Source organism: Eumetopias jubatus, unplaced genomic scaffold (genome assembly GCF_037043125.1).
Source record: "Eumetopias jubatus isolate StellerSeaLion01/CBP00866 unplaced genomic scaffold, mEumJub1_p1.0 scaffold_12, whole genome shotgun sequence".
Taxonomy (NCBI): Eukaryota; Metazoa; Chordata; class Mammalia; order Carnivora; family Otariidae; genus Eumetopias; species Eumetopias jubatus.
The window spans coordinates 100,733,460-100,746,961 of NW_028274818.1; the positions used below are offsets into that span (position 1 = coordinate 100,733,460).

General features: G+C 43.8%; 1 protein-coding gene across 2 annotated transcripts in view; it reads left to right on the forward strand.

Annotated features, from left to right (window-relative positions):
- Positions 1-13,072, forward strand: part of LOC114214549 (general transcription factor II-I repeat domain-containing protein 2) — a 50,688-nt gene extending 37,616 nt beyond the window's left edge. For both annotated transcript variants that reach the window (XM_028110287.2, XM_028110289.2), the window contains 4 exons: positions 653-736; positions 1,352-1,535; positions 1,777-1,805; positions 10,802-13,072. In XM_028110287.2, the coding sequence (XP_027966088.1) occupies positions 653-736; positions 1,352-1,535; positions 1,777-1,805; positions 10,802-12,405 (1,901 nt within the window). In that variant the 3' untranslated portion in view covers positions 12,406-13,072. The remainder of the gene's footprint in view (positions 1-652; positions 737-1,351; positions 1,536-1,776; positions 1,806-10,801) is intronic.
- The last annotated feature ends 430 nt before the right edge of the window (positions 13,073-13,502 follow it).

The following is a 13,502-nucleotide window of genomic DNA, read 5'->3' on the forward strand; positions in this document are numbered from 1 at the left end:
CTCTCTCATTCTCTCTCTTTCAAATAAATAAATAAATCTTAAAAAAAAATAAGAATTGGCCACAGAGGTGGAATTTATCTGCTGCCCATCAAGCAGTCTTTTCTAAAATATGTGTATATAAAATAGCTGGAAAGATACAAAAGAATCTGATAACATAATTTCCCCAAGGAAGGAAACAGAGCTGAGAGAGGGATGTGAGAGAAATGTTTCACTGTGCGTTGTTCTAGGTCTTGTGAGTTTTGAAACATGTAATTGCTTTAGTTATTCAAAATTAAATACAATAAAAATGTTAAGTATTGAAAAATATTCCCTTCTAATCCTACTACCTCTTCTTCCTTTTACTTGTCATATTGCATTGACTGAGATTGCTATTATAATGTTGAAGAGTAGAGGTGAAAGTGGACATCCTGGTCCTACATAATGTTGAAAATGTTCCCTAAGGTAGTATGGAGTGTGTTTACATGGATTTATAATTTGGGGAATTCTCTGTCATCTCTAATGGCGTCCATTTGCACATTTCCAAAAAACTAAACTGGATGACAAGCCAGGTGAAGTGCTTTTTTCAGGTGCTGTCAGGCACTTCCTCCAACAGCTTTTTTGGAGGTAAATTTATCAATAACCCCAGTCTGCTTGATTGTCTAATTGTTTTTAGATAACGAGAAGGAAAGATTATCCAGCATTGAAAAGATAAAACAACTAAGGGAACAAGTCAATGACCTCTTTAGCCGAAAATTTGGTAAGTTTTTACATTGTTACGTATCCAAAATGTATATATTTGAGGTATTTCTTTTTAATGGAATACTTTATTGATCTTTCTGGGAGCACCTGGCTGGCTCAGTCAGAAGAATGTGCGACTCTTGATCTAGGGGTCGTGAGTTCGAGCCCCATGCTGGGTGTAGAGCTTACTAAAAAAATTTTTTTAATAAAATAATTATACATAAAAAAAGAAATTGATCTTTCTGGGGAAGGAGCTATGATCAAAATCAGCGTGTATTTTTCCTGAAGAGCTTTTACATGGACACACTAATCGCAATAATAATATCTAACTTTGATTTACCAAGTTCTTACCATGGCTGAGCATTGCTTTCAGCACTCACATGTGAATCATTATTTAATCTTCATAAAACCCTTTTTCAGGTAGATGCCAGCATCGTTTCTCCTTCCTGGAGAGAGAAATGGAATCTGTTTTACTGCCCGTTGCCAATGTCAAAGTCAGTAAGACTGTCCGTGAAGTAACAATGGCCAATGGCCCACGTTGTCACTGGACGGGAAGGATTTTAACATCTCGGCACTGGTCTGGGAAAAGCAGGTGACACACTTAAGCGGTCTTCTGTTGTTTGTCTCCTCGCAGGTGAAGCCATCGGGGTGGACTTCCCTGTGAAAGTTCCCTACAGGAAGATCACATTCAACCCTGGCTGTGTGGTTATCGACGGCATGCCCCCGGGCGTGGTCTTCAAAGCCCCTGGTTACCTAGAAATCAGCTCCATGAGAAGGATCTTGGACGCTGCAGAATTTATCAAATTCACAGTCATTAGGTAGGTGAGCGCTCCCTGCTTGGTCATGAGAATGAACCTGAAGGTCGCCACCTGATCGAGGTGGGGGAGGGGCGCGGTGGGTTTTTTTTTTTTTTTTTTTTTTTTTTTTAACCAGGAGGTGGGCCGTGGGGCTCCAAAGCCCAGTGCCTCTCACACTCCTTGTCTCGTATCCCGCTTCTGGGAGCTGTGTGTCCCTGGACAAACGAACTTTGTTGCATTCATCGTGTCTCTTTCTCCTCAGACCGCTTCCAGGCCTGGAGCTTAGCAATGGTGAGTATCCTGGGTGGGTGGCAAGAAAGTCGTCCCAGCACCCACTGTGCGGGGCCACATGTCTTTGCAGGCCCTCCCCGTAGGGGGCCTTGCTTCTCAAGCCTTGAGCCTTAGAGCAAAGCATGGTGCTCTTTAGATGCAGTTTATCTGTCCTGCTCGTTATAAATTCTGGTGCTTCACCAGAATTCTCATGCGACAGTTTGAAGGAGCTTGCTGGCACACTGGAATTTGGGAGCCCTTTATGGCAGGGGTGGGGGGCTAGGAACATTTTACTGAACTAGCCCAGCTCAGTGGGTTAATAGCTCCTGCCTGGTAGCCCAGCTCCATCCCCCAGGACACCCCTCCAGCAGCCCCCGCCTGGCCCGATCTCCCCCCAGTTCAGAGCCTAAAGGGTGCCACCTGGCACAGAAGGGGCTCCCAGGACCCCCTCCGGTGCTGAGGTCAACGTCTGTTCTGACTGAGCACTGCCCTGTCCACTGAGCCTGTTCAGTATTCTGAACGTGGCCCCCGGAGTCATTGCAAGCAAGTCATCAGCATCCTGTGGGGTGAGTAAAGCAGATGTAGGGATGTTCTCGGGAGTCTGAGTCACTAGGGCGCCTCCTCAGTTCAAGTTGGAAAAACTAAAATATTCTTTGAAAATGCCCGATTGATTATTCTTCCTAAACTCGTCTTGTTGCTGAACGGTTTTCTTTTTCTTTCTTTCTTTTTTTTTTTTTTTGTAGCTTTATTGAGGCACGAGTTACATACCATAAAATTCCCTTGTGTGAGGTATACACCTGTCAGGGATTTTTAATAAATTTACAGAGTTCGGCAAACTGTCACCACAATCTAATATTAGGATGTTTCCATCACCCCCCAAAAGATCCCTCCTACCCATTTTTCTCTCATTTCCTGTTCCTGCCCCCAGCCCCAGACAACCACTGAATTTACTTACTTTCTTTTCTCTGCCCACATTTTTTTTTAAGATTTTATTTATTTATTTGACAGAAAGAGACACAGCAAGAGAGGGAACACAAGCAGGGGGAGTGGGAGAGGGGGAAGCAGGCTTCCCATGGAGCAGGGACCCCGATGCGGGGCTCGATCCCAGGACCCTGGGACCATGACCTGAGCAGAAAGAAGGCAGCCACTTAACGACTGAGCCACCCAGGCGACCCCTCTGCCCACATTTTTTTTCTTTAAATTTTTTATTGTTATGTTAATTACCATACATTACATCATTAGATTTTGATGTAGTGTTCCATGATTCATTGTTTGTGCATAACACCCAGTGCTCCACGCAGAACGTGCCCTCCTCAATACCCATCACCAGGCTAACCCATCCCCCCACACCCCTCCCCTCTAGAAACCTCAGTTTGTTTTTCAGAGTCCATCGTCTCTCATGGTTCGTCTCCCCCTCCGATTTACTCCCCTTCATTCTTCCCCTCCTGCTATCTTCTTCTTCTTCTTCTTTTTTTTCTTAACATATGTTGCATTATTTGTTTCAGAGGTACAGATCTGTGATTCAACAGTCTTGCACAATTCACAGCGCTCACCATAGCACATACCCTCCCCAATGTCTATCACCCAGCCACCCCATCCCTCCCACCCCCCACCACTCCAGCAACCCTCAGTTTGTTTCCTGAGATTAAGAATTCCTCATATCAGTGAGGTCATATGATACATGTCTTTCTCTGATGGACTTATTTCACTCAGCATAACACCCTCCAGTTCCATCCACGTCGTTGCAAATGGCAAGATCTCATTCCTTTTGATGGCTGCATAATATTCCATTGTGTATATATACCACCTCTTCTTTATCCATTCATCTGTCGATGGACATCTTGGCTCTTTCCACAGTTTGGCTATTGTGGACATTGCTGCTATAACCATCGGGGTGCACGTACCCCTTTGGATCCCGACATTTGTATCTTTGTGGTAAATACCCAGTAGTGCAATTGCTGGATCGTGTGGTAGCTCTTTCAACTTTTTGAGGAACCTCCATACTGTTTTCCAGAGTGGTTGCACCAGCTTGCATCCCCACCAACAGTGTAGGAGGGTTCCCCTTTCTCCACATCCCCGCCAGCATCTGTCGTTTCCTGACTGGTTAATTCTAGCCATTCTGACGGGTGTGAGGTGGTATCTCATGGAGGTTTTGATTTGCATTTCCCTGATGCCGAGCGAGGTTGAGCACTTTTTCATGTGTCTGTTGGCCATTTGGATGTCTTCTTTGGAAAAATGTCTGTTCATGTCTTCTGCCCATTTCTTGATTGGATTATTTGTTCTTTGGGTGTTGAGTTTGATAAGTTCTTTATAGATTTTAAATACTAGCCCTTTATCTGATATGTCATTTGCAAATATCTTCTCCCATTCTGTCGGTTGTCTTTTGGTTTTGTGGACTGTTTCTTTTGCTGTGCAAAAGCTTTTTATCTTGATGAAATCCCAATAGTTCATTTTTGCCCTTGCTTCCCTTGCCTTTGGCGATGTTTCTAGGAAGAAGTTGCTGTGGCTGAGGTCGAAGAGGTTGCTGCCTGTGTTCTCCTTTAGGATTTTAATGGACTCCTGTCTCACATTGAGGTCTTTCAACCATTTGAAGTCTATTTTCGTGTGTGGTGTAAGGAAATATTCCAGTTTCATTCTTCTGCATGTGGCTGTCCAATTTTCCCAACACCATTTGTGGAAGAGACTGTCTTTTTTCCATTGGACATACGTTCCTGCTTTGTCAAAGATGAGTTGACCATAGAGTTGAGGGTCCATCTCTGGGCTCTCTATTCTGTTCCATTGATCTAATGTGTCTGTTTTTGTGCCAGTACCATACTGTCTTGATGATGACAGCTTTGTAATAGAGCTGGAAGTCCAGAATTGTGATGCCGCCAGCTTTGCTTTTCTTTTTCAAGATTCCTCTGGCTATTCGGGGTCTCTTCTGGTTCCATACAAATTTTAGGATTATTTGTTCCATTTCCTTGAAAAAAGTGGATGGTATTTTGATGGGGATTGCATTGACTGTGTAGATTGCTCTAGGTAGCATTGACTTCTTCACAATGTTTGTTCTTCCAATCCATGAGCATGGAACGTTTTTCCATTTCTTTGCGTCTTCCTCAATTTCTTTCATGAGTATTTTATAGTTTTCTGAGTACAGATCCTTTGCTTCTTTGGTTAGATTTATTCCTAGATATCTTATGGTTTTGGGTGCAATTGTAAGTGGGATCAACTCCTTGATTGGTCTCTCTTCTGTCTTGTTGTTGGTGTATAGGAATGCCACTGATTTCTGTGCATTGATTTTATATCCTGCCACTTTACTGAAATCCTGTATGAGTTCTAGCAGTTTTGGGGTGGAGTCTTTTGGGTTTTTCACATAAAGTATCATATCATCTGCAAAGGGTGAGAGTTTGACTTCTTCTTTGCCGATTTGGATGCCTTTGATTTCTTTTTGTTGTCTGATTGCTGTGGCTAGGACTTCTAATACTATGTTGAACAGCAGTGGTGATAGTGGACATCCCTGCCGCGTTCCTGACCTTAGGGGGAAAGCGCTCAGCTTTTCCCCATTGAGAATGATATTCGCTGTAGGTTTTTCATAGATGGCTTTTATGATATTGAGGTATGTACCCTCTATCCCTATACTCTGAAGAGTTTTGATCAAGAAAGGATGCTGTACTTTGTCAAATGCTTTTTCTGCATCTTTTGAGAGGATCATATGATTCTTGTTCTTTCTTTTGTTAATATATTGTATCACGTTGATTGATTTGCAGATGTTGAACCAACCTTGCAGCCCAGGGATAAATCCCACATGGTCATGGTGAATAATCCTTTCAATGTACTGTTGGATCCTATTGGCTAGTATTTTGGTGAGAATTTTTGCATCCATGTTCATCAAGGATATTGGTCTGTAATTCTCCTTTTTGATGGGGTCTTTGTCTGGTTTGGGGATCAAGGTAATGGTGGCCTCCTAAAATGAGTTTGGAAGTTTTCCTTCCATTTCTATTTTTTGGAACAGTTTCCGGAGAATAGGTATTAATTCTTTAAATGTTTGGTAGAATTCCCCTGGGAAGCCATCTGGCCCTGGGCTTTTGTTTGTTGGGAGATTTTTGATGACTGCTTCAATTTCCTTAGTGGTTATAGGTCTGTTCAGGTTTTCTATTTCTTCCTGGTTCAGTTTTGGTAGTTGATACATCTCTAGGAATGCACCCATTTCTTCCAGGTTATCTAATTTGCTGGCATAGAGTTGCTCATAATATGTTCTTATAATTGTTTGTATTTCTTTGCTGTTGATTGTGATCGCTCCTCTTTCATTCATGATTTTGTTGATTTGGGCCATTTCTCATTTCTTTTTGGTAAGTCTGGCCAGGGGTTTATCAATCTTGTTAATTCTTTCAAAGAACCAGCTCCTAGTTTCGTTGATCTGTTCTACTCTTCTTTTGGTTTCTATTTCATTGATTTCTGCTCTGATCTTCATTATTTCTTTTCTCCTGCTGGGTTTAGGCTTTATTTGCTTTTTTCTCTAGCTTTTTGCTTTTTTTCTCTAGCTCCTTTAGGTGTAGGGTTAGGTTGTATATTTGAGACCTTTCTTGTTTCTTGAGAAAGGCTTGTATTGCTATATACTTTCCTCTTAGGACTGCCTTTGCTGTATCCCAAAGATTTTGAACAGTTGTGTTTTCATTTTCATTGGTTTCCATGAATTTTTTTAATTCTTCTTTAATTTCCTGGTTGACCCATTCATTCTTTAGTAGGATGCTCTTTAGCCTCCATGTATTTGAGTTCTTTCCAACTTTCCTCTTGTGATTGAGTTCTAGTTTCAAAGCATTGTGGTCTGAAAATATGCAGGGAATAATCCCAATCTTTTGGTACCAGTTGAGACCTGATTTGTGACCTGGGATGTGATCTATTCTGGAGAATGTTCCATGGGCACTAGAGAAGAATGTGTATTCCGTTGCTTTGGGATGGAATGTTCTGAATATGTCTGTGAAGTCCATTTGGTCCAGTGTGTCATTTAAAGTCTTTATTTCCTTGTTGATCTTTTGCTTAGATGATCTGTCCATTTCAGTCAGGGGAGTGTTAAAATCCCCCACTATTATTGTATTGTTGTCAGTGTGTTTCTTTGCTTTTGTTATTAATTGCCTTATATAATTGGCTGCTCCCATGTTAGGGGCATAGATATTTACAATTGTTAGATCTTCTTGTTGGATAGACCCTTTAAGTAGGATATAGTGTCCTTCCTCATCTCTTATTACAGTCTTTGTTTTAAAATCTAATTTGTCTGATATAAGGATTGCCACCCCAGCTTTCTTTTGGTGTCCATTAGCATGGTAAATGGTTTTCCACCCCCTCACTTTCAATCTGGGGTGTCTTTGGGTCTAAAATGAGTCTCTTGCAGACAGCATATCGATGGGTCTTGTTTTTTCATCCAATCTGATAGCCTGTGTCTTTTGATTGGGGCACTGAGCCCATTTACATTCAGGGTAACTATTGAAAGATATGAATTTAGTGTCATTGTATTGCCTGTAAGGTGACTGTTACTGTATGTTGTCTGTGTTCCTTTCTGATCTTTGCTGCTTTTAGGCTCTCTCTTTGCTTAGAGGACCTGCTTCAATATTTCTTGGAGGACTGGTTTCGTGTTTGCAAATTCCTTTAGTTTTTGTCTGTCCTGGAAGCTTTTTATCTCTCCTTCTATTTTCAATGACAGCCTAGCTGGATATAGTATTCTTGGCTGCATATTTTTCTCATTTAGTGCCCTGAAGATATCATGCCAGCCCTTTCTGGCCTGCCAGGTCTCTGTGGATAGGTCTGTTGCCAATCTAATGTTTCTACCATTATAGGTTACATATCTCTTCTCCCGAGCTGCTTTCAAGATTTTCTCTGTCTCTGAGACTCGTAAGTTTTACTATGAGATGTCGGGATGTTGACCTATTTTTATTGATTTTGAGAGGGGTTCTCTGTGCCACCTGGATTTTGATGCCTGTTTCCTTCCCCACATTAGGGAAGTTCTCTGCTATAATTTGCTCCAATATACCTTCTGCCCCCCTCTCTCTTTCTTCTTCTTCTGGGATCCCAATTATTCTAATGTTGTTTTGTCTTATGGTATCGCTTATCTCTCGAATTCTGCCCTCGTGATCCAGTAGTTGTTTATCTCTCTTTTTCTCAGCCTCTTTATTTTCCATCATTTGGTCTTCTATATCGCTGATTCTCTCTTCTGCCTCATTTATCCTAGCAGTTTAGAACCCCCATTTTTTATTGCACCTCATGAATAGCCTTTTTGATTTCGACTTGGTTAGATTTTAGTTCTTTTATTTCTCCAGGAAGGGTTTCTCTAATAACTTCCATGCTTTTTTCAAGCCAGCTAGTATCTTTAAAATCATGATTCTGAACTCTAGGTCCGACATCGTACTAATGTCCGTATTGAGTAGGTCCCTGGAAGATGGTACTACCTCTTGTTCTTTTTGCTGAGGTGATTTTCTTTGTCTTGTCATTTCGTCCAGAGGAGAATAGATGAATGAGAGAACAAAATACTAACAGGTTAACAACGTCCCCAGAAAATATACTCTAAACAAACCAGAAAAGACCTGAAACCAGGGGAAAAGAAAGGGAAAGAAAGAAAAAAGAAAGAGGAAAAAAAAAGAAAAAGATAAAAACAAACAAAAAACAGAACAAAACAAAACAAAAAACAATATGATCAAATATGATCAGGCTGGTGCATAGATCAGTGCCACACACTAGATTTGGGGTGTATTTTGGTCTGTTAGAAGAAAGTGCCTCCTAAAATTTTAAAGAAAGAAAGACATATATGTACAAAATAAGGGTAAATATGATGAAGGGATGGAAGATGACTGTAAAGATGAAAAGTATAAAAGATTTTATAAAAGGAATTGATAAGGTGCTTGAAAAAAGAAAGAAGAGGATTAAAAGAAAGAAAGAAAAAAGGGAGAGACTGTGATCAGGCGGGAGACTAGAACAAAGCCATACACTAGAGATTTAGGGTATATTTTGATCTGTTAGAAGAAACTGTATCTCAAAATCTTAAAGAGAGAACAACTTATATATATGCCAAAAATAAGGGTAACTACTATGAAGGGATAGAATCTGACTCTAAAAATGAAAAATAAAAAAAATTTTTTTTAAAAAGGGATTGATAAGATGTAGGTTGAAAAGGGGAAAAAGAAAAATTAAAAAAAAAAAAAAACAGTTAAAAAATTAACTTTGAAAGACTAAAGAATCATGGTAAAAAAAAAAAGCCATGAATTCTATGTGCAGTATTCCCCCAGCGCTGGAGTTCTCCCGTTCTCCTTGATCGGTAAACTTGGTCTTGGCTTGCTGACTGTTCACGCTGATCTTCTGGGGGAGGGGCCTGTTGCCGTGGTTCCCAAATGTCTTTGCCGGAGGCGGAATCGCCCCGCCCTTGTCGGTCGGGCAAAGCAAGCTGCTCGGGTGTGCTCTCGGGAGCTTTTGTTCCCTGCAAGCTCTCGGCACAGCTTTGGAGGACCAGGGTGAAAATGGTGGCCTCCCAATCTCCACCCGGAGGAGCTGAGAACTCGGGGACCCGCTCCTCAGTGCGCCCCCAGAGAAAAGCAGTCACTCCCATGTCCCCGGTCTCGGGCCGCACTCCGTGCTCACCCGGCCTGTGACCGAGCGTTTCTATCTCTGGCCCCGACCCCGTGTGGAGTCTCCAAACCCAGCAGATCCCTGCGGTGTGCTCCCGCGCTGCTCCTCCCCGGGGGAGGGAGGGGAGTCTCCCCGGCTCTGCTGCTTGTTGGGTCCCCGCTGGAGGAGCAGTGACCCAACTGGGCCGCGGATCACAGTTTATGGCAACCCCGGGCTGAGAGCCCGCGCCTCGGCTCCGTCTCTGCTGCCGGCTTCCCCGCTCCAATACCTGGGAGCTCTGCCGCACTCAGGCACCCCCCGTCTTTCTGTGACCCCGAGGGTCCTGAGACCACACTGTCCCGCGAGGGTTCCACCCCCCGCTTAGCCACTGGAGCGACGTCCCTCAGCGGAGCCGGCTTCTAAAAGTTCCGATTTTGTGCTCCGCGGCTCTATCACTTGCCAGAAGCGGCCGACGGAGGCCCCCTCCCCCGCCGTCTATCCTCCCGAATATCGCCTCGGAGTCACTTCTCCGCACGTCCTACCTTCCAGTAAGTGGTCGCTTCTCTGTTCAGAGAGTTGTTGCTACTCTCCTCTTCGATCTCCTGTTGAGTTCGTAGGTGTTCAGAATGGTTTGATCCCTATTCAGCTGAATTCCTGAGACCAGACGAAATCCAGGTCTCCTACTCGTCCCCCATCTTGCTCCGCCTCCTGCCCACATTTTCTTTAAAGTGAATGTTTAGACCTGTCTTCTCTCCAAGTAGAGCTCTTACCTGCTTCGTGGTCAGATTTCTTTAAATTTAAAACAAGTGAGTTTTGTGCAGTTCCGTGGCTATGACCAAGGCCCTTGCGCCTCACAGCAGGTAAATCACACGCCTTTTGTGGTCATCCCCCTTCCCTGTTACTTCAAAGTTCTCTTGAGACACAAATGAAAAAATATACATTAAAATGCAAACATACTGCCAGATCATTCTTGCTTAAAGCAGATGGGGCAAACATAGGTACTTGCTGAATCACAAAAGATGCCTTTCATTGGGCTAGTGTACCTTTAGAAATGGAAAAGAGTGGCCAACATTGAAAAGCCAGGGATATTTTCAAGAAAAAGAAAGAAAAGCCAGGGACGTTTTCAGTGGGTAGAGCAAGTGACTCTTGATCTCAGGGTTGTGAGTTCAAGCCCCACGAGTGGCGTAGAGTTTACCTTAAAAAAAAAAAAAAAGTCAATTTCTAAGTTTTCTTGGAATCTGAAGATCTGGCCCCAGATCCCACATTCCCTCCAGCAGCCTGTTGCTGGAGCTGAGAGTCAGCCATCCCTCTCTGCAGGGGTGGGTTAACCATACCCCCCCAACCCAGCCGCTTTACCCCTGACGTTTATCATCACGTTTTTGCTGTCGTTTTTCATATAGTAAAGAGAAAAAGTGAAATATTTCTTGTCTCCATGTCTCTATCAAAAGTGGGAAAAAGAAAGATAGACCAGGAGGGCCGTGTCTTTCAAGAGAAGTGGGAGAGAGCGTATTTCTTCGTGGAAGTGCAGAATATTCCTACGTGTTTAATATGCAAACAAAGCATGTCTGTGTCCAAAGAGTACAACCTCCGGCGTCATTATCAAACGAACCACAGCAAGCACTACGACCAGTATACCGAGAAGATGCGGGACGAAAAGCTCCACGAGCTGAAGAAAGGACTCAGGAAGTACCTCCTGGGGTCATCCGAGATCGTGGGCCCCGAGCAGAAACAGGCGTTTGCAAATGTGAGCCCAAATGAAACTGCGGCCGTGCAACCCATAGAAGACATGGCTGGGAACTTATGGGAGAAGTTACGCGAAAAAATCAAGTCGTTCGTGGCATACTCTATCGCAATCGATGAGATCACGGATATCAATAATACCACCCAGCTGGCCATATTCATCCGAGGCGTTGACGAGAATTTCGATGTGTCGGAAGAGCTCTTGGATACGGTGCCCATGACAGGTACAAAATCTGGCAACGAGATATTTCTGCGTGTCGAGAAGAGTCTGAAGAAGTTTAATATCGACTGGTCAAAACTGGTCAGCGTGGCCTCTACGGGCACCCCCGCCATGGTCGATGTGAACGACGGGCTGGTGACGAAACTTAAGTCCAAGGTGGCCATGATTTGCAAGGACTCGGATCTGAAGTCGGTTTGTTGCATCATTCACCCGGAATCGCTTTGTGCGCAAAAGTTGAAGATGGACCACGTCATGAGTGTGGTGGTTAACTCCGTGAACTGGATATGCTCCCGTGGGCTGAACCACAGTGAGTTCACGACCTTGCTGTATGAACTGGACAGCCAATATGGCAGCCTCCTCTACTACACCGAGATTAAGTGGCTCAGTCGCGGGCTGGTGCTCAAGAGATTTTTTGAATCGTTGGAAGAAATTGATTCCTTCATGTCGTCCAGAGGGAAGCCCCTGCCTCAGCTGAGCTCTCAAGATTGGATCAGAGACTTGGCCTTCTTGGTCGATATGACAATGCATCTGAACACTTTGAACATCTCGCTCCAAGGGCACTCACAGGTCGTCACGCAGATGTATGACCTGATCCGGGCGTTCCTAGCCAAACTGTGCCTTTGGGAAACTCACTTGGCAAGGAATAACCTGGCCCACTTCCCCACGCTGAAGTCGGTTTCCAGAAATGAAAGCGACGGCCTGAACTACATTCCCAAAATCGTGGAACTGAAGACTGAGTTCCAGAAGAGGTTGTCCGATTTCAAACTCTATGAAAGTGACCTGACCCTGTTCAGCTCCCCTTTCTCGGTGAAGATCGAGAGCGTGCACGAGGCGCTCCAGATGGAGGTCATTGACCTGCAGTGCAACACGGTGCTAAAGACTAAATATGACAAGGTCGGGGTCCCCGAGTTCTACAAATACCTGTGGAGTAGCTACCCGAAGTACAGAATCCACTGCGCAAAGATTCTCTCCATGTTCGGGAGCACCTACATTTGCGAACAGCTGTTTTCCATTATGAAACTGAGCAAAACGAAATACTGCTCACAGTTAAAGGACTCGCAGTGGGATTCCATGCTCCACATCGCAACATGATTTACAACACAGGGCGGTGCAAGAGGAGAATCCTCTGGGCCCCAGGGATTGCAAGATGAGAAGACGAGTTATAAACTTTCTGTTTTCCAGTTTTTTCCACTTTGACTCGGAAATGTAACTTGCAGTATCCTACCCGTTTGTATGACATTTTATGCCTCACCATAGTCCAGTAAAGATCAAGACCGTTTTATTGTATTTCTGGTGGTTGCTTCTCCTTATGGCTGGCGGGTTTCACTCACCCCTGAGGCCAACACGCTGAAGTTTTAAATCAGCCAACAGAGAAACAGAGAGAGCGAGGTGTGTGTTCGTGGAGGAGGGTAAATGCACACACGTCTGTCTGCCCACTTTCTGCGTGGTGTCCCCTGTGATCTAACATGTTTGCAAGGCTGGGGACAGTCCCTTGGAGACACATTCACCAACCATAGTACCCCTGTGTGATCTGTCTCTGCCTCCCGGCCAACCCACGAAAGTAGAAGTTGAAAAGGGAGAACTCCAGATAACAAATAACATGAGCTTTCAAAGGCCAAGGCAGCTGAGGTTTGGAGGTTGTTTCGGTTTTTTTTTTTTTGGTAAACTTTTTTTTTGAGGGGCTCCTGGCTGGCTCAGTCAGTAGAGCATCTGACTCTTGATCTCTGGGTGGTGAGTTTGAGCTCCATGTTGGGTGCGGTGATGACTTAAGAAATAAATAAACTGTATTTTGAAATAATTTCAAATTTACAGAGAAGTTGCGGAAATGAGAAAGGTATGAAGAACACTTACATGTCCTCTTGGCAAATTCTCATTGAAATTTTACCGCTATGCTCTATCCCTTGTTTGCTTGGCGTTCTTCTCTCTCTCGTGTGTGCACGCGTGTTTGTGTGTGTGTGTGTGTGTGTGTGTGTGTGTGTGTGTGTGTGTGTACCACGTTGCCTGTGGGCCTGTATACCTGAATGTCTGAGTATAATGTGTGTATAAATGCATGCGCCTAATTTTTTTTTTTTTCTGAACCATTTGAGGGGGTTACATACATCCTTTCCCCCTGACTACGTTAGGGAATATTTTCCAAGAATAAGGATATTCTCTAACCATGACTTACTTAGTGACCAGCTCCAGTAAAT